The sequence below is a fragment of the Mesoplodon bidens genome, assembly GCF_964165515.1.
Source record: "Mesoplodon bidens genome assembly, chromosome: 19".
Lineage (NCBI taxonomy): Eukaryota > Metazoa > Chordata > Mammalia > Artiodactyla > Ziphiidae > Mesoplodon > Mesoplodon bidens.
Genome location: NC_138179.1, coordinates 21019959 through 21040556, shown reverse-complemented (window position 1 = coordinate 21040556; position 20598 = coordinate 21019959). Strand labels below are relative to the sequence as shown.

The 20598-nt window shown below is 51.9% G+C and overlaps 3 protein-coding genes across 3 annotated transcripts; 2 read left to right on the top strand and 1 right to left on the bottom strand.

The window, feature by feature from the left end:
• The first annotated feature begins 394 nt into the window (after nt 1-394).
• Nucleotides 395-2578, top strand: MED11 (mediator complex subunit 11). The gene is made up of 3 exons (XM_081220072.1): nt 395-1081; nt 1278-1408; nt 2074-2578. The coding sequence occupies exons 1-3, from the start codon at nt 997-999 to the stop codon at nt 2209-2211; spliced, it is 354 nt and encodes a 117-aa protein (XP_081076198.1). The 5' UTR covers nt 395-996; the 3' UTR covers nt 2212-2578.
• A 541-nt stretch (nt 2579-3119) lies between these two features.
• CXCL16 (C-X-C motif chemokine ligand 16) lies at nt 3120-7162 on the bottom strand. Its single transcript, XM_081220068.1, has 5 exons — nt 6400-7162; nt 5905-6043; nt 5513-5595; nt 3880-4299; nt 3120-3429 (listed from the first exon to the last, which is right to left on the bottom strand). Exons 1-5 carry the CDS (start codon nt 6464-6466, stop codon nt 3383-3385), a joined length of 756 nt encoding a protein of 251 aa, XP_081076194.1. The 5' UTR covers nt 6467-7162; the 3' UTR covers nt 3120-3382.
• A 239-nt stretch (nt 7163-7401) lies between these two features.
• On the top strand, nt 7402-12847 carry LOC308607807 (zinc finger MYND domain-containing protein 15-like). The gene is made up of 13 exons (XM_081220074.1): nt 7402-8276; nt 8719-8953; nt 9040-9195; nt 9459-9619; nt 10157-10309; nt 10630-10710; nt 10859-10975; nt 11096-11184; nt 11272-11370; nt 11534-11687; nt 11770-11828; nt 12065-12225; nt 12587-12847. Exons 1-13 carry the CDS (start codon nt 7610-7612, stop codon nt 12732-12734), a joined length of 2280 nt encoding a protein of 759 aa, XP_081076200.1. The 5' UTR covers nt 7402-7609; the 3' UTR covers nt 12735-12847.
• The last annotated feature ends 7751 nt before the right edge of the window (nt 12848-20598 follow it).

Here is a 20598-nt window from a genome sequence, read left to right as displayed (position 1 = left end):
AGATTGATCTTTCCTAAAAGGTACAGCTGGTCAGAATACACTTCTTGAAAATCCTTCAAAGGCTCCCAAATGCTTTCAAAATAAAGTCCAAATTCCTTAGCTTGCAAGCCATTTCCTGATCTGGCTCCCCACTCCCGTCTCCCCAGTCACACCTATCCACCACCACACTGCGTTCACTCCAGTCAAACTGAACCCCTTGCTGGACTTCCAATGTGTCAGCCCCCTCACACCACCATGCGCTTGCCTGTGCCTTCCCCCTTTCCACTCCAAGCTCTCATCCACCTGGTTAAGCCTTCAGATTCAGTTCAGGCAGTATTTCCTCCCAGAATCCTTTCTGTGTTCCCAGAGACACACCCTGGGCGTAGCCCTAACGAAACATTTATCCATCACTTGAGAGTCCACCTCACTCACCTTTGTATCCCCAGAGCCAACCACATTAACAGGCGATCAGAGAGGGAAAAGGCTGATAGGAGCCAGCTTCTCAGAATATACTGACAGTCCGTGTTTCAGGGATCCCGTTCAGGGGGAATCGCTAGGGCGAATAAGGTCACACTCACCAAGTCCGGCTTTCCCCAGGCTCCGATAGGTGGCGGAGTGGGATAGGCAAACACAGGGTCCATGGCTGTCCAGTCTGTAATACCCCAGAGCTCCCACCATCATCACCTAGCACCCAGCAGAGGCTCACTAAATTCTTGTAGAAGAAATTAAACACAGACCACAAGACAGTGTCGTAAAGGTGGACAGGTTTGAAGGGCGTGAATATTTCGATATTGCCTCTTACCACAGGTGGTCACGCGGCGGCGGCGCAGACCTGGGCATGCGCAGGAGACCCTGGGAGTTGTAGTTCACCAGGTGAACCGAGAAAGACGAGACGGTGCTGAGCATCCCGGGAACTGTAGTGTTAGCTCAGGGGCGCGCTCTGCGCGGGCGCAAACCGACAGCCATTTCCGGGCACTTTTCCGCAGTTTCGCAAAAGGAGAGAATCCCGGAGTAACGATGGCTACCTACAGCTTGGCGAACGAGCGACTACGCGCCCTGGAAGACATCGAACGGGAAATTGGAGCCATTCTTCAGAATGCAGGTTCGGGATACGACGACCAGAGGAGGAGCGGCAGCGAGAGCGTGAGCTAGACCGACCGTGCGCACATGCGCCGACCGATGACTGGGAGTGGGGTTGGGAGAGATCCTAAGTGGGTGCAGGGGTGGGTGGGGCTGGCTCTGGGGCGCGGCTACACTGGCAGTCTCCGGATAGCCCCGCCCACTCTCCACCCCGGCAGGTACAGTGATCTTGGAACTTTCCAAGGAGAAAACCAACGAGCGGCTCCTAGACCGACAAGCAGCTGCCTTCACCGCGTCGGTGCAGCACGTGGAGGCGGAGCTGTCGGCTCAGATCCGCTATCTCACTCAGGTCTGTGTGTGTGTGTGTGTGTGTGTGTGTGTGTGTGTGTGTGTGTGTGTGTGTGTTTTGGACCGTGCAACACGCCCACCCCAGCTCTCTGCCTTAGCCTTAGCCTTCAGGAGTCCCGGGCAGAGCTTTGGTCTCGGGAGCCAAGCAAGACCAGCCCTACCCAGCAGGCCTATTGACCCTGGCAGGACCCCTCCCTTACAGGGTAGGTTTCCTATGCCACTGAGTTGCATCACATGAGCCACTGGATGGGGAAGTCCTGAGAGAGGGTGTGTAAACAATACGAAAGCCACAGGATATGCTCTTAGAAACTTGACCTGACCTCAAGGGTATGGAGCCCCAGATGGCTACCTCCTGAGAAAAGGAACAGGATTGAAAGGGTTCTGAGGTCATTATAACAGCAACTACCATTTACTAAACTTTTACAGTGTGCCAGACACTCTGCATTATCTAATCCTATAACAGCTCTAGGAAGTAGTTAGTTACTGTCATCCCCATTTTACAGATGAGGTTAACAGAAATTCAGTGATATGCCCTAGGTAATCCAGCTACCCATGTGGCATAGCAAATTCAGACTCAGGGAAGAAATGAGGCAAGAGACCTGATGCCTGGCTGGGGAGATGGGAAAGGGGAGGGGTGCTTCTTTGATCAATCTAAATGTCCTGTAGGTGGCCACAGGGCAGCCCCATGAGGGCTCCAGCTACTCCTCGAGGAAGGACTGTCAGATGGCCCTGAAGCGAGTGGACTATGCTCGTCTCAAGCTCAGTGAGGTGGCTCGAACCTGTGAGCAGATGCTGGAAAACTAGGCCAAGCAGGTGAAAAGCTTGGAAGGAGAGCTCCATCTACACCCCAGGACAGAACCTGGAGAGCATGGGCTGCCCCGTACATGTGCTGCTGGTCAGAAGCCAGGAGGACAAAGGCACAAAAGGTGGGAATGGAGAACCTTAAAGACCAAGCCCATGCCTGGCTGTGCCCTGGCTCCTCTTGCCATGCACTTCACCAAGCACTGACAAGCTCTGAACAGGAGAGACTCAAGACACCCAATCCACTTCCTCAGGTCCCTGCCCCAGGCTTCTGGTAGACTTGGACCAATGAAGACACATTTTTGTTCACTGGAAAAGATAAAATGAGAACTAAGGGTTTTGATAATAAAAACAATAACACTAAAAACAAGGAGTTCAGACTCTCATTGGGGCATATATGGGTGATGTAAGGGGTTGAGGAAGTAAAACCAGGCTGTATGGCAGCTGCTGAGGAGGGAGGGTGGGAAAGCGGGAGAGTGCTGAAGTTGGGGAGGAACACTGCTGTGGTGTGAAGAGACAAGGACAAGATATAAGGGACTTGGGACAAGGAGGTTGGCAGGGACTGGGGGATGCGCTGAGGGGGAAGGTGTCAGGTGGCCATCAGCAGAGAAGCTGAAGCCAGGAATCATGGTAAGGGGGCAAGGGCATGAGACCAATGTCTGCAGAAAGAAGAGTCAATAATTATAAAAATAAGTTTTAGGGCTTCCCTGGTGGCGCAGTGGTTGAGAGTCCGCCTGCCGATGCAGGGGACACGGGTTCGTGCCCTGGTCCAGAAAGATCCCACATGCCATGGAGTGGCTGGGCCCGTGAGCCATGGCCACTGAGCCTGCGCGTCCAGAGCCTGTGCTCCGCAATGGGAGAGGCCACAACAGTGAGAGGCCCGTGTACCACAAAATAAATAAATAAATAAATAATAAAAATAAAAATAAGTTTTAGTAGTTAAAAAAATCTACATATAGAATTTGTACAAGATATCTAGTATAAGAGGTGATTTTACATTACAGCATAGAAAAAAAAACGGAGGGAAGGTCTAAGAGGGCAGTGGCTGGTTGGTTGTGTATTAAACATTGACAAATATGTAGAGAGTGCCAACCATGTGCCAGGGATTGCTCTAGTACATTAACTGCATTTGATACTGAATAAATCATAATCTGCCCTCACAAGCTTCCATTCTTTAAGCATTGGCGTCTGCTGCCACACGCACATAATGAAGGTGCAAATCTGTAAAAGATAAAGAAATTGAGAGATGAGCTCTGAGATCAAGGGAAGTTGGGTGGGGGAGTGGGGGGCAAGGGGTGATAGCTTGAACTGGAAAATCAGATTCCAAAACATTGACTATAGATCAGGTACACAGTAGGTGCTCAATAAAGATGTGTGAATTGAATGAATAGCTCCCACCTTCCTCCATCGCTTCATCTCCCACTCGTCTGCTCTAGCTGCCATCTTGATGTTGCTCAAGCACTGCCTGGCTTTGAAGGCCATGCACTGGTCCCTGGGCCTATGGTGGCTTCCCTCCCTCCCCATTCTGTAGTCTGGCTGACTCTTCCCTCACCACCTGTTGTCAGTGGTGCAGGCAGCCTCCACATTTGCCGGCCTGAGAGCTACTGTGGGCAGGATCCCTGCCAAGGAGGCTCTGGATCCCTGGAGGAGGGGTTCAGAGGCCCAGTTTACCTGCAGGACACTGCAGTGACCGCTCCATCCTCTTCTTGCAGAGCATGTAGAGCAGGGCTCCAGTGAGGAGGAAAACGATGCCCAAGAGGGACAGCACCGGCACCATGGCTGATGTCCCAGCTGCAGGACCCACATTTTCTCCCAGCTGCTTCTGGTTCTCCCTGGCCCCAGGCCTTGCCCCCAGATGGCGGCTCAAAGTGTAAGTGGTAGTCTCATTGGTGTGGATGAGCTTTTGGTCCAACAAAGGTGTTCCTTCTGGAGGGGTGGGCTGCTGGGTAGGCTGCAGGGTGGATGGCAGGTACTTCTGTGCAGGGGTGCCCGTGGCTGAAGGTGTCTTTTCTGTGGGTTCAGGAACCTGGGTGCTGCGGGGAGGTACGTGTCCCTGGCGGGCCACACTCCTGGCGTGAGCACGTCCACATTCTGAAGAAGCAAGAAGTGAGGAATCAGGGCTATGAGGGGATAAGGTGAAGAACTAGATAGAAGGAAGGGTCGTGGGTCAAGGAGAACATCAAGGGAACAGCTAAATGCCAGGAAAGAAAGGCAGGGGCAGAGGGAAAACATGGGGAGATGGAAGTGAGCAAACCACAACATGGAACCACCGGGGCGAGCATGCATTCTGAACTGGGAAGTCAGGAGACCTGGGTTGGAACCCGGGCTCTGCTACAAAGTAGCTGTGACCTTGCCCCTTGTCTCTTAACCTCTCTGGGATTCATTTCTTTCAGCTGTAAAGCAGGGATAATTTTAGTACTAAAGGCCAGAGTAGCCAGGAAGAGTAAATGAATAAGGTAGGTATACGTAGCCAAAGGGCAGTATGGGTACCACCAATGCTACAGAAGACAACTTTAGCTGGGACCTGGAAGAACATTTTGTGTCTTAAGGGTTGTGTATTTATTTTAGGAGAAAAATACAACTGGCATATCAAATTTGTGACTCCACAGATGTTCCTGCTTAGGACTAGTTGCCATTAAGTTTTTCAGAAGTGGCTGTGTACACTTAAGATTTATTCGTTTCATTGTTTGTAAATTTTACCTCAAAAGAAAAAAAAAGGAACAATAAAATATAAAACTCTCCTTAATAATATACATGATGAAATGTCTGGGGATAAAGTATAGTCAACCTTGCAACTTACTTGGAAGTGCACCAAAAAATATTAGGCAGGTTGATGAGGAATAGAGGGATGGATAGACAGATGGGTGTGCAATAAAGCAAATATACTTAAAATGCTGTAGACTCGATACTGTAAAATATAAAATATATTTGCTTTATTATGTACACACATAAAATATAAAAATCAAATATTATAGAATCTAGGTGGTGGGTATATGGATGTTCACTGTACAAATCTTTCAACTTTTATACATGTCTTTAAATTTCCATAATAAATTACTGGAAAATAAAAATAGTGCCTTGATTTCAAGGAAAACATTAAGTAAATGCACAGGTGATAGGATGAATTGGCAAAAATCCTGAAAGTGACGGTGAGTGATTTCTGGTAAACAGGGACTTAAGTGAAAGTACACAGGATAGGAATGTGAGGTGTCAAAGGGGAAAGGGCTGAGGCAAAGAAAAGTGTAAGGTGGAGGCGGCCAGAGCCCTGGGGACAGAGCCTGGGGAGGATGGAGAACGCGCTCACCTTCACGATCAAAGCAGCGCATCAGTTCCTGGACCCACCGGTCACTGCTGCCTCCACACACACTTCCCAAGGGTAGCTGGAACCTGTAAGGCAGGACGTGGTCTCAGCTGTCTCCAATCTCCGCCCCCCTTCCCTCCCCGACTTTACCAGCTCTTTCCTCGTTCCAAAGAAGTGAGGTCACTGCCAAGATTCAGCAGTTTCTGCTGGGACTTCTGCTGGAAATTCCAGGCGGGACAGGGAAACTAAGGTGTGGAGAATTAGGGCACACATAACCTAATGTAATGGGGACTATAGAAGGGACTAGGGGTCCTCCCAGAAGGAGTTCAAGTTTGACCAGAGAGGGTCCTGGAGGCACCCGGAGGCTCTGCGCTTCCAGGGGTGGGTGAGATTACCTGACGTAGGAAGAGCAACGTTGATAGACTTTCAGGTATTTTCGGAGATGTCCCATGTATTGATCGTTAGGAGGGGAGTGGGAAGAAATTCTTCTATCACAGGGACAACTTCCAGCGATGCTACCTTCATTGCCATCTCCTGAGCGGGACCGAGGTGGTCAGCACAGGTTCCCAGGTCCAGGGGCTCACGCAGCGGTAAACTTAGCCTCCAACCCACAGCCCCACTGCAGCCTCTCCCCTAGACCCGGGGATCTGAGCCCCTCCCACCCCCAGGGCTCAACTCACACATCACACTCCCCAAACACGTCCATAATCACACCTGGGCCCTGGTGTTCCCCAGCCCGTCCCCAACCCCAGGCAGCTGGCCCTCCCCCTGCCCCGGCTGCCTTGGGGACCCTGGCTCCCCACTTATTCAACTCAACCCCGCGGCCCTCGTGCCCCCCATCCCCGTCCCCGGATTCGGGGATATGGGCACCAGCCGGGCCCCTGACGAACCTGGAGGAGTGTGGCACGCTAGAAAGAGTAGGACCAAGCGGAACCGGAGTTCCCAACCCAGCATCATCTCGGGCCCGCCTCGCCCTGTCTGACTCCCGAAGACGTGCTCCGGAGCCTGACGTCCAGCCGGTGTCTCAGTGGCTTTCGCTTCCTTCTCCCGCTACGCCTGAGATTCTGCGGGAGACGGCGGCCGTCGTCGGCACCAAGGCCCGGCCGAGGCGAGGCGCGAGGTGGCGGCGCCTCCCTCTGGGCGCCCTCACCGTCTCGAACCGATAAGTGCGGTCAGTACCGTTGTAGCCGCGTGATCGCCGGCCTGGGGCGGCGGGGAAACTCCGGGAGGCGGAGCGCCTCCGCCCGCGCCCCCGCACCCAGCACAGAGCCCCGTCGAGGGGGCAGCCAGAAATGTCTGAAGAAGGCGAAAGAAAGCGGAAGAAAGTCCAGGCTGCAGCGCCAGGCGCGGCGGACGGGCACTGACCACTAGGCTGATCCGGTTCGGCCCGGGGATGTCAGCCCCGCCCGCCCGCCCTCCGCAGGTCAGTCGGCTGGACCTCCTCCTTTGAGAGGCTTTCACTTTTCGGGCTCGGGTCCGGCGCACCGGAATCCAGTCATGGATCCAGTTACATGGCTGGAGTGACCGCGGCAGACGAGTCCGCGCGCCCAGCAGCACAGACACTGACTGCCCTGAGCGCCTCCGCGCCGCGCAAGACACGGGGGGCGGGGCAACCCGAGGAGCCGGCGGGGGGCTCGGGCAGCCTGACGTCACGCCCCACCCCGAGGTATTTACCTTCGAAAAGTGGTGGCCGGTACCGGAGAAGCGGACCGGACGGGAGGGGCTAGGTGTACCGGGGCTCACCGCCAAACCTAGCCAAGCCGAAGAGATGCCCTAGCTCCTGCCCCCCTCCTCCCACACCCCAGAAACGGATCCAAAACTCCTCCCTCCTCACCAAGCCCTTGCCCATAGGATTAGCCCTCTCCCACTTCTATCCTCAACTCAAACCCTACCTTTGAGGGTTTGAGCCTCAAATTTTGGGCCCCAAATACCATCTCCCTCCCGACTATTCATCCTTAGCCCTATCACCCACGTTCAAGTCTGGACCCCATTCTCACCCTGAATTCCCATCCTCCGCCCTGAAAACTCCTTTCTCACTCCTAACACTCATCCATAGATTCCACCCTAAGTGACCCTCAAACCCACAATCTCTCCCATTTTATGACCCAGCCCCAAACTCTCCCGAGTACCTCTCTCTCACCACATATCCCTCCCTCTGCTCAGTCTGGGCCCAGGCCTTGTGCCCCTGAAGACATGGAGTTTGTGTCTGGATACCGGGATGAGTTCCTTGATTTCATTGCCCTCCTCTTTAGCTGGTTCCACAAGTTCGTGGCGGAGCGCGGGGCCGAGGGGACCACCCTTGAGCGTTGCTGGCGGCAGCTGGAGGCTCAGATCAGAAGCCTACCCCAGGACTGCGCCCTTTGGGTGCTCCATGTCTTGCCCAACCGTAGTGTGGGCATCAGCCTGGGGCAAGGGGCAGAGCCAGGCCCTGCACCAGGCCTGGAGGCCGCCTGGCTCCTGGGAGACGAGCCCCCGCTCCACCTGCGGGACCTAAGCCCCTATGTCAGCTTTGTCAGCCTGGAGGAAGCGGGGGAGGAGGAGGAAGAGGAAGAAGAAAATGGAGAGGAGGAGGGTGCAGGCACCGAGAAAGTAGAAACAGAGGAGGATGGGGAGCCAGCCCCTACCAGCAGGGAGTCCCCACAGGAAGCAAACCCCCCAGGGGGGGCAGAGGAGGCCCAGCAGGAGGCAGGAGGTGGCGAGGTTGGCTGCCAAGAGGACGGGGCGGAGGACGAACCAGGGCCTGAGAGGAGGAAGGGACAGAGAAATGGTAAGAACCCAGGGCTGGCCCTGCCCTGCCCCTGCCCAGGCATACTCCCCTTCAAAGCCCTCCTCTGCCCCTCAGAATCCAGCTAGGAGTCACAAATGGGAGGCCCTCAGGCCAATCTGGCCTAAAAAGGTGTCTTCATTGATCCACAATGTTCTTTGTTTTTTAAATTTGAGCCAACATTTAAACATTAAAAGAAAAAACTTCCAGAAGTCTGGAGTTACCCCTTCCCAAGAAAAATGTAAAGTCCCCACAGCAGGCCCACATTTCCACCCGGCAGCAAATGCTGGTTCTGTGTAGCCACAGTCCCCTTCCGATGAGGCATGCCCTCTCTCCCTAGTCCCCTTCGCTCAGTCTCCTGGTCCCCGTGGGCATTTGATTTGGTGTCCCTGACCATGACAGTCTGCCCCCCACCCCCGCCCCTGACTTTTCCCTTTTTCCCCAGAGGCGGCCCCCCTGCACCCTTCCTGCATCCTACTGGTGACGGATGCACATGGCACCATCCTGGGCATTGACCTGCTGATGGATGGAGGGCAGGGGAGGGCAGGCAGGGGCTCAGGGACACAGAACCTGGCTCCTCGGGCCTATGCTCTCCTCTGCCACAGCATGGCCTGCCCCATGGGCTCTGGTGACCCCCGAAAGCCCCGAAAGCTTACTGTGGGAGACGCCCAGCTGCATCGGTACAGAAACCTGGTAGAGGGTGGGGAAGCCTGGGGCCCTGGGCTCCTGAGCCCCCCAGCCTGATGCCGTCTCCACCCCCATTCAGGGAGCTGGAGAATCTGGTCCCAAGGCTGAGAGTGAAGCTAACCAAGACCCCGATGCGGACATGGGGTCCCCGGCCCGGCTTCACCTTTGCCTCCCTTCGGGCTCGAACCTGCCATGTTTGTCACAGGCATAGCTTTGAAGTGAAGCTAACCCCCTGGTGAGCAGCCTGCAGAGATGGAGCAAGCAGAAGGAAGACCCCAACAGTCAGGCAAACAGAGAGGAAGCAGGCTGGTGGGGGGCCCTGCAGACAGACAGAGTGAGGGACAGGGAAACAAGAAGATGACACACACACACACAAAAAGCTGTCATAGGCAGAGAGAGTACAAACAGACTGAGCGTACGGGCAGCCGCAGGACAGATGGACAGCAGACAGGGGACCTACAGACACTAACACTGAGTGCCCACCCCCCGTGACCCCAGCCCCCAGTGTGGTGCTGTCCTGTACTGCGGAGAGGCTTGTCTCCAGGCTGACTGGAAGCGATGCCCAGATGATGTGAGCCACCGATTTTGGTGCCCAAGGCTTGCAGCCTTCATGGAGCGGGCCGGAGAACTGGCAACTCTGCCTTTTACCTACACCGCAGGTACCCTAAGGAGGTCAGGATGGGTGGGGGCAAGTGGGAGCCGGTCTTTGGAACTGGGGCCCCAGGTGCCTGGGAACAGGGTCCTGGGCTTGAAGGCTAAGTGTCTGGGGCTGGAATCTAGATCCCTGTAATAACAGCTGGGTGCTGGGTATTTGGGGCTGGGGGCTAGACCCCTGGGGCTGGACACAGGATCTCTGGAGCTGAGAACTGAGTGCCCTGGTCCCTGAGAGAACTTATGGGAGTAGGGATTCAAATACTTGCTTCTCAGCTTCACCACTAACTGGTGACCTGAAACAAATCGCTTTACTTCTTAGAGCTATTTCCTCAACTGTGAAATGCACAGACTAACAAATGTTAAAACCCATGGAATTGTTATATGGGTTCTGTGGGCTACGCTGTAGACACTCAGAAATGTTAACAGTTCTCTGCCTGACTAGAACCAGACTCAGACTCAGGGTCCTGGGGAGAGACTGAGGAGAGCCAAAGTCTGGAATCCTGGCCACCAGGCCCTCAACCCGTCCCCTCATCCTTCTCCAGAGGTGACCAGTGAAACCTTTAACAAGGAGGCCTTCCTGGCCTCACGAGGCCTCACTCGTGGCTACTGGACCCAGTTCAGCATGCTGATTCCAGGCCCTGGCACCCCCGGGCACCCAAGGGGCAGCACGCCATCCCTCAGCGCTCTTCTCACTGGTGCGTGGGGCCTCTCTCCAGGCATAAGTCCCTCAGACTAGAGGGAAGGACGGGAGGGCAAAAAGTTGTCCGGGTCCTAGATAACCCCTCCACATACACAGCAAACCTCACCGCCACCACCAGGGCATTTTATGCCTCTCCTCAACCCTCAGAAAAGTCACCCCCGCCCAGCCCATCCAGAAGCCCCATCCCTAGGCAGCTCCCCATTCCTCCTGCTGCAGCTCCAGGCCCTCTCTCAGGGAACACAGCTCCTTTGGAAGAAGGAAGAGGCCAGGTGGGGACCTCCCTGACACCAGGCTCCTCTTCTTTCATCCTCTCAGGAGATCCCTACCAGCTTCTTCAGGGGGATGGGCCTGCTCTGATGCCTCCTGTGCCCCCAGATCCACCCAGGGGCCTCTTTGGTGAGCTGGAGGGGCCCTGAGGGAGCTAGGGGTAGGGACGGGGACTGGAGGGCCAGCAGTCTCGGTGGCTGAGAAAAGGGGCTATTGGACAGGAGAGGTGGGGGTCCACAGGCCTGGGGCACGGTCCCCAGTAACCCACTCTCCCCAGGCTCGTGGCAGGATTACTACACATGGCGGGGCCTCAGCTTGGACTCCCCCATGGCTGTGCTTCTCACCTACCCGCTGACTGTGTACTACGTCATCACCCATCTGGTGCCCCAGTCCTGTAAGGAGGGCAGAGGCAGGGGGAGGAGTGTGTGGAGCCAGGGGGGGCCAGGGGGGTGGCAGGGGACAGGAGGGAGGGGAGGAGGAGACCATATTCTTAAATGGCTAGCTTATCACCCAGTCCCTGAGCTCAACATCCAGAACAAAAAGTCACTGAAAATCCACGTGGTGGAGGCTGGGAAGGAGTTTGACCTCATCATGGTGTTTTGGGTAAGTCCCTCCAGGCCTGAGGGTGGAGCATCTGGGTGTGGAGGTGGATGCAGGGTGGGACCCAGATCTGTCCTCTTTGCCCTTCAGGAGCTCTTGGCCTTGCTCCCCGACGTGGCCCTGGAGCTGCAGTTTGTGGGTGACAGCCTGCCCCCTGAGAGTGACCAGCAGAATTTTACCCTGCAGAGGGTGAGGGCTGAGGGGGGCCCTGCTCTTTAGCCCTAACCCTCCTGCTGTCCTCCCAGCTGGGCTCTGCCCTTCCGATCCCCGCCTCCTCTCCCCTGTCTTACTTGATGCATCTCCCAGTACCGTAACTTCCACCGGCTTCTCCACCCCACTCCAAACTCCCCAGGATGACCTCGAAGTAGCTGTCCGTCCTGGTTCCGGGGTATCAGCACGGCTAAGCTCTGGGACTAAGGAGATGGGGCGCCGCAGGGACCTGCAGATCAAGGTGTCTGCACGGCCCTACCACCTGCTCCAGGGGCCCAAGCCTGACTTGGTTATCGGTAAGCGCCTGGGGTAGGAGCATGGGGGAGGTGAGAGGAGGCCCTGGGAGCCAGCTTCTCCCTGCTCTCCTTCCCTCCGCAGGATTTAACTCTGGCTTTGGTCTAAAGGACACTTGGCTGAGCTCGCTGCCCCGGTTACAGGTGGGGGATGGGACAAAAGGGACCTTCTCTCACCTCCTGCCCGGTCCCTCCTCCTCTTCGGAAAGTCTCTTCTTCCCCATCATCTGCTCTACAGACCTGGGGTGCGCCAGCGGGTCCTCCTGCCCCCCTCTGTGCCTGCCTCGTGCCTCTCCCCATCCCGGTCCGTCTGGGTCCTCGGGAGGTACGTGGGGTCGGGAGCCTTTCTGCGAGTGTCTGAGGCCCCGCCCCCACCCCAGTCCCTCCGAGTGCCGGCCTTCTTCACCGAGAGCAGCGAGTACGGCTGTGTGATGGACGACCAGACCATGGCGGTGGCCACGGGAGGGGGCGCCAGCCCTCCACAGCTCAACCCTTTCCGCTCCCCCTTTCGCCTCAGAGCGGCGGACAACTGTATGCCCTGGTAAGGCCTTCTTACTCTCTGGCCACGCAACCTGAAAGGCCCACCTCTACCCTCGTCTCTGCGCTCCTGGGACCCTCCTGGCCCAGCCCTACACCCTGCTTTCGCCGCCCGCACTCCCACCACCCCCGCTGGAGGGTCTCGACAACGCCCACACACCCCTCTTCAGATCCAGCTCACAAAAATCTCTCCAACTCCTCGTTTCCCAGCCCCGGCCCCAACCCCTCCGCAAAAAAACGCCAGGTTACGCTCGGGCTGGCAGAGCCCTAAGTTTAGCCCCTGAAACTCGGAGCCCACAAACTCCGCCCCTTGGGAAAATCCCGGCCTCTTGGCCCCGCCCCTGACGGCGCCACGCCCCCCTCAGGTACTGCAACGCCTTCATCTTCCACCTGGTCTACAAGCCTCCGCAAGGGAGCTGGGCCCGCCCCGCGCCACGGCCCGCTCCTCCCGCCCCCGCCCGTAGGCGCCAAGGAGAAAAGAAATCTGGACTGGGGGCCCGCCGGCGGAGGTGAGGGCGGAGAGGTAGAAGGCCACCCCCTCCCCTAACACGCCTCAGAAAGGAACACGAAACAGGCGAGAACGAGGGGGAGGGCGTAACACGAAAAGGTAAATAAAATTACTTGTTTGAAAGCACTGAGGAGAACGCTCATAACTGGGTCCTTAAATGGAAAGAGGATTAAAGGATTTACGGATGACATTTTCTTCCATCTTTCTTCAGTTCCTCGACAGCTGTCCCCTCTCTTACTTGGGATTCTGACCCTCCTGGGTAATCCCAAACTTCTTCTAATGTGTGTGTTGACAAGGCATTTTCCGGCCCCAGTAACAGGCAGGGACCGGATCCCAGTCAAGCAAGACCAAGAAACAGAAAGTGGCTTCTCTCTGGGGGGGGGGGGGCGGGGGCAGGGGCAGGGGAGGCATGCAACCTCCTAGGGGCACTCACAACCCTGGTTTAGAGTCAGTGAAAGACCCCAGCCACCCAACTGTCCAAGTTAGAAACTTCATGGCCATCCCTGACTCCACATTCTCTCATCCTTCACGTCCCATAAAGAACCAGCTCCAGCTGAGTCAGGCTGCTGGTCACTCAACATCCAGCAGTTTATGTCCAGTCCCACTGCAAATGCCACCATATCTTGTGTTCCTTCCAAAACAGACATTCGAAACATTACTCCCTGCTTAAATCCCTTCAATAACTTTCCTCTACTTTTAAAATCCCTGTGAGTGTGGGCCGGGCCTAATGACCCCTATCACAAAGAATACAAAGAGAAAAATAGTGGAGAAACCTGGCAGACACCACCTGCACCAAGTGACTAGGTTTACAGGAAATAAGAAGTCATGTTGACGTCATGCTCCCTGACATGATGCAATAAGGCCACATCCCCTCTGTAGTATTCTTCCCCCAAATCCATAACTTTAGACTAATCATGAGAACACATCAGACGAAACCAAACTGTGGGACAGTCTACAAAACCCCTGACTGCTATTCTTCAAAAGTATCAAATCCACGAAAAGCAAAGAAAGACCAAGAAACAGTGACAGATGGGAAGAGACTAAGGAGACATGACAACTAAATACGATGCAGTATCCTGGTTTGAACCCTGGAACAGAAGAAAAAAATTAATGGAAAAACTGGCGAAATTCAAATAAAGTTTTCAGTTTAGCTAATGGTATTGTATCAATGCTAATTTCTTAGTTTTGATAAACACGCTGTGGTTATAGAAGAAGTAATAAGGAAGATGTGTGAGGAGTATTTGGGAACAGTCTACTGTCTGTGCACCCCACCTATAAATCTAAAATTCTTTCCCAAAGAAAGTTTAAAATTTCAGACTCTTTAGTATGGCTTTTAAGGTGCTTCTCTTTCTGTCATCCTCTTTTATTATAACTATCTTATTATCAAAGTTTCCAAATATACACAAAAGCCCAGAAGATTCAGCATAATGAATCGCTATGTGCCCATCACCCAGCTTCAACAATTATCAACATTTTTCGAATTTTGTTATTACTCCCTGTGATAATGTGATAATATAAGAAATATATATTTGGTCTGCGTGCCCCATTTCTGACACAAGAGCTTCTATAATCTGAGTGACAGAGGTGAGAGGAGCATCTTTTGTTATTCATAACAAGCCCCTTTCAACCATACCTGAGTTTAATAAGGTAGCTCTAGGTGGGCCCTTATTTAACTTCAGGATGGAAGTTAGATACTAGAGGAACCAACCACATGATTAGAGGGCTGAAACGTTCAGCCCCACCCCTTGCTCTCCAAGGGAGAGGAGCGGGGCTGGAGATTAAGTTAATCACCAAGCAACCTGCGTAAAAATCCCTAAACGATGGGGTTCCGAGAAGTTAATGAACACACTGAGGTACTGAGGCTGGCACACCTGGAGAGAACATGGAAGCTCCAGGCTACCCCCTCTTCCCTCACCACACCTCGCCCTATACCTCTTTTCCATTTTGCAGTTCCTTTACAACAAACCAGTAATAATCAGTAAACTGTTTTCCCAAGTTCTGTGAGCCATTTTAGCAAATTATTGAACCTGAGAAGGAGATCACAGGAAGCCTCAGTTTATAGTCAGTTGGTCAGAGGGCCGAGGGCTTGCGATTAGCATCTGAAGTGGGGGCAGTCTTTTAGGACTGAGCCCTTAACCTGTGGCAGTCTGTGCTCACTCTGGGTATTTCGAGTCAGAAGTGATTGAATTGGGACTTCCCTGGTGGCGCAGTGGTAAAGAATCTGCCTGCCAACGCAGGGGACACAGGTTCAATCCCTGGTCTGGGAAGATCCCACATGCCATCGAGCAACTAAGCCTGTGCACCACAACTACTGAGCCTGTGCTCTAGAGCCCATGTGCTGCAACAACTGAGCCCGTGTGCTGCAACTATTGAAGCCCACATGCCTAGAGCCCGTGGTATGCAAAAAGAGAAGCCACTGCAATGAGAAGCCCATGCACTGCAACGAAGAGTAGCCCCTGCTCGCCACAACTAGAGAAAGCCTGTGTGCAGCAACGAAGACCCAACGCAGCCAAAATAAATAAATACATACATACATACCCTGTTTAAAAAAAAAAAAAAGAATTGATTGAATTGTAGGACACCCAGTTGGTGTCAGGGTAGTTGGACAATTGGTTGGTGTGAGAGAACAAACAAAAACAAAACACCTATTTGGTATCAAAAGGGCTATTAGTAAAAACAGCTAATAGTTGGTGTCAGAAGTGAGATTTGCTAGACTGGCCCTAGCTCACAGAAATATGTGGTTTGAGAGGAGAAAGGATAAAAAAGATGGGAGATACAGAACCTTTGATTCCTGGGTGGCCATGTGGTCACCCATGGCATGGAGCAGCAGCTGTGCTGCACTCAGTTACTAAAGGTAAAAGTAACAAATGGAATTTAAAGTTGGATTCAACTCCCAGGAAGTTGTTTCACTAGATGCATAAGGAAATGCAAACCAATAAGAAAAAAAGTGACATATACAATCCCTTGGTGATTATTTGTAATAGCTAAAATGAAAGTTAAAAAGAGTTCTGGTTTGGACTTTGGTGCTAGACTAAGCTCGGGTTTGAGTCAGTCTGAGTTTTGGCCACTAGCCTCAAAGCTATCCAGTAAATAGTTAAGCTGGGACAACAGAAAGTACCTCTAAGGCCACTGTTCACCAAGAAGGTGGTCAGCACGGGGGGAAGGCAGAAACCAAGGATCTACTGAAACCAGGAATATAGTTGTGAAGGAGTTGCTTCATTTTGTAGATTGGTATCATCAGCTTCCTGAAGGACCTTTACTAAAATGGATTGTGAGAGTGACTAATTTAGGGGCAGTATCTTTGTTTATAAGTGTTCAGGATAGAACAGCATGTTTGGCTTGATACAGGACCACAGTTCACTATTAAACAATCATAAATGGCTGTACGCCAACCAGACACACAGGAGGTTATTATACCTGAGGAATAATCCTAAAGCTATCCGGGACCCACCAAAACTCACCTCATTAGCATAAACTCAGGTATAGTCAAAGGGGCCTGTTATGTATAACAAAAGACACTCCTCTCACCTCTTATCACTCAGGAAATTCCAAGGGTTTTACACGCTTTTGAGCCAAGAACCTGGGATGAAGACCAAAATATGTATTTCTTACATCACAATATCACACACCCCCAGCTGTTTCCCAGAGTGTTTTAAGGCACACCCCAGACATCAGTTAGCTCACTTATATGCATCTATAACTAATAAAGACTTTAAAAAAACGTAACCACCATGCCATTATCATACCCAATACAATTAACAATTATTCTTTAATATCTTATCATAATACCCAGTCCCTATTCAAATTTCTTGAATTATCTCAGAAATGGCTTTTACAGTTGGTTTGTTACAATCAAGAAATGAATAAGATCTACACATGGCTTTCGGTTGTTCTCTCTCTTAAGTTTTTTTGTTTTTTTCTATAACAGACCTCCTTCCCTTTTTTATTTTCAGTCCACTGATTCAATGAGAAACTAAATCACTTGTGCTGTAGAATGTTCCTCATTCTGGATCTGGCTGACTATTTCCTCTGGGTGTTTTTTTAATCTGTTCATCTATATTCTTTAGTTCTATAATCTGGCAATTAGATCTAGATGACAAGGCCCTTTTAATGTGGCCGCTGCCAACCTCCACAGGCTGATCTCATCCTGCTTCCTGCCCCCTCCCTACCCTCGAGCCAGGGGCTCTAAATGAAGACACCACACTCTCTCAGTGTGGAAGTTCCCTGTTTTCTTGCACAATTAATGCCTTCTCAGCCTAAAGCTCACTTCCTTAGGAAGGGAGGCCTTCCTTGACCCCAGATGAGGGTTGACACCCCCTGATAATACCTTGTAAATCCCCTACAGCCATAAAAGGGCAGCCTAGGTCCCTGGTGGATTGAGGGGAAAGAGAACTTTTCCCCACTCCCTTGGCCAGAAAAATAACCTCTCCCTAAGTTCCTGCCATCTCCTACATGAAAGCATATTGTTATCTCAGAGCAGCGGGATTACTAAGGATTTGTTTACTCATTTTGTTTTGTTGTCCTGCTCATTTTTCTTCCGTGAACACACAGTACTTTTGTAATAAAAACGTTTAATTTACAAATTTGCCCACCTTAATAATTCATGTACTAAATACTCATTGAATGCACACACAGCTTTATGTTAGAGATGCAGTGGGGAAAAAAAAAAAACCAAGAGAATGGTCCCTGTTTCCATGAAATGTACAAGGATCCCTTACCCTCATCACTCTCTATCACCTTACTCTTTTCTTTTCTTTGAGCACGTATTACAGTTATTTTATTATGTCATTCATTTATGTATGTTTATTACCCCTCCTCCTCTAATACACACTAAAAACTGAATTCCATGAAAGGGGAGACCTTGTCTGTCTGATTATAACTATGACCCAGCACAGTGCCTGGGATGTGATAACCACTCGGCATTTACTAAAGGAATTTTATTTTTTTCCGGCTGCGCAGCTTGAGGGCTCTTAGTTCCCTGACCAGAGACTGAGCCCCGGCCCACGGCAACGAAAGCACTGAGTCCTAACCACTGGACAGCCAGGGAATTCCCTAAAGGACTTTTAGAAACCTATTCCTGCTATACTGGAGGGAAAATGGACTATGAGAGGGTAAGACTTGAGACAGATCAGCTAGGAGTTTTGGGTAGCAATACAGGCAAGAGCTGATGGTGCCTTGATGCTGGAGAGAAACAGGTTAAATCCTAGGGCTAATGAGGAGGTAGAAATAACAGATGGTGAGCAATTATACTGGAACAAAGGGAGGGCAGAGAAGGAGCTGAACGTTCCCAGCCAGGACAACCAGATCGAAGGAAGGGCTGTGTGCTCACAGTGGGGACACAGGAAGAGGAGGGATGGAGTTAGAGCGGTCGGAAGGGGTGGGAGAGAAAGGTAATGAATTCAGGGTGGACTTGTTAAGTTTGAAATGCACATGGGACCTCGCGGTGGAGATTCTGGTAGGCAATTGACAGGTGAGATGGAACTCACACAACTAGGGGAGTGGATGAGGAGCCTAGAAAGAAGAAGGGGCCTTCAAAACAGAATCCTGGTGGAGGTAAGGATGGTCAGAGGAAGAGGAGGCAACTAGGAGAGGGAGAAGTGCTGAGAGCAGTGGAAAACCAGGAGGCTTCAGAAACAAAGAAAGGGTGCTCAGCTGTGCCAGACACTGCTTAGGCCAGGTCAGATCAAGGTGAAGAAATGTCCCCTGTACTTCACAACAAAGACAAGAGAGTATTCAACAGAGTGGTGGTGGCAGCCTTGAGAGGGTGGAGAGTGAGAGTGAGGCGAATTAGAGGCAACAATTGGGCAACTTAGAGAATACAGAAAACCCTAAAAAGAAAATTCAAATGGCCCTCAATCCCAACACCTAGAGATAACCACCGTCGTCATTTTGGTGTGTTTACAGTCTCTTTTATCAAAATGTACATATTTTTACAAACTTTAATCATACTGTAGATCATGCTAACTAGCTTGCTCTTTTAATAAAACAATATGTTATGAACAGCTTTTGGGGACTTCCCTGGTGGCGCAGTGGTTAAGTATCCACCTGCCAATGCGGGGGGCACGGGTTCGAGCCCTGGTCCGGGAAGATCCCACATGCCGCGGAGCAACTAAGCCCGTGCACCACAACTACTGAGCCTGTGCTCTAGAACCCATGAGCCACAACTACTGAGCCCTCACACCACAACTACTGAAGCCCACATGCCTAGAGCCCATGCTTTGCAACAAGAGAAGCCACCGCCATGAGAAGCCTGTGCACCGCAACAAAGAGTAGCCCCCGCTTGCTGCAACTAGAGAAAGCCTGCGAGCAGCAATGAAGACACAACGCAGCCAAAAATTAAAAGTAAATAAATAAATAAATATATAATATGTTATGAACAGCTTTTTATGTCATTAGACAGTCTCTTTGTCTCATCTGTCTATACAGATGGCTGTATATTAGTTTACTTTATGAATGTGACATGGCCTAGTGGGACATTTAGGCAGTTCCTAATTTTTCTCTATTTTAAAGGAAGGAGGAAGTAGAAAGTGTCCCAGTTGGGAACCAAAGCAGGACCCAAGACTGTCTGGGCCTCCCCGGTGGGCGGGGAATTGATATGCCTGAGACACTTCGCATGGAGTTTCCGGCCAAGGAAGGAGGAGGGCAGTTTGCAGGGACCGAGGTAGAAGCATAGGATGAAGAAGACAACATGGGCCTGTGTGGGGTGCTAGTCCCAACCCAGCCTCGTGGACACAGATGTGAGGCCTAGAAGACAGGAACCACAGACAGAAGCCAAAGAGCTGCTGTAAAGCCGAGGGGCATGAAGAGCACAGCATAGCACCTAGAGCCCAGGAAGCAAAGTCATACGCTTTCACTGTCAACACGCCAGAAGTCCACACTTGCCAACATACCCGTTGTCACCTTGACTTATCCCCACGTGACTCTGTTCATCCCCTCTTGGGTTCAATATCCTACCTCCTCCCTTTCTTGCCCCAGATCCTCTCACTGGACCCTCTGGGATTTAAGATCAACAAGATGCCCCAAATCGTCCACCTCTTCTCTTGGTTTTCACTTTGCCTTCTTGCTCTCAGAAACTTGGTGCTCCTCCAAAGCCACTACCTGCTTGCAACCCTTTGAAGAAACATTTTTTCTCCCACATTTCACAAATTCTGAGATGAGGCAGTTGTCTTTCTTACCATATGTTTTTTTTTTTTTTTTTTGGCGGTACGCAGGCCTCTCACTATTGTGTCCTTTCCCGTTGCGGAGCACAGGCTACGGATGCGCAGGCTCAGCGGCCATGGCTCACGGGCCCAGCCTCTCCGCGGCATGTGGGATCTTCCCAGACTGGGGCACGAACCCGTGTCCCCTGCATCGGCAGGCGGACTCTCAACTACTGCGCCACCAGGGGAGCCCTTACCGTATGTTTTTGTTTCCAAAAAATTTCTCCTCCCTCCAAAACCCCAGCCTCTTTGAAGCACATGCCAGGAGACTAGACCAGCCATTACCCTTCCTGTGGCAAACATCTTGTAACATCTACCAGCTTCATCAAGGGCTTAAGCATTTGGCTTATGTTTACTTCTCCATCATTAATCATGTCTTCATTTGTGTAACTAAGACATTCACTGAGATAATCCATCCAACAGCCCAACCTCTCAGCTCCTTGTCCTCTTCTCTTCCACCCCTCCTCAGCCACACGCTCCAATGGCCAAACCCTAGAGCCCTGTCATTACCAGTAACTGCACCTCTTCCAACCTTCTGATTCCCAGCACCCCACTGCTATCCATCCTTCTAGTCCCATCTCTGATATCCTCAGTTCAACAATCCTTCAACCTTTCAGGTTCTTTAGTCCACATTTTCACTGTCCATCACCCTCTTCACATCTTCACATCC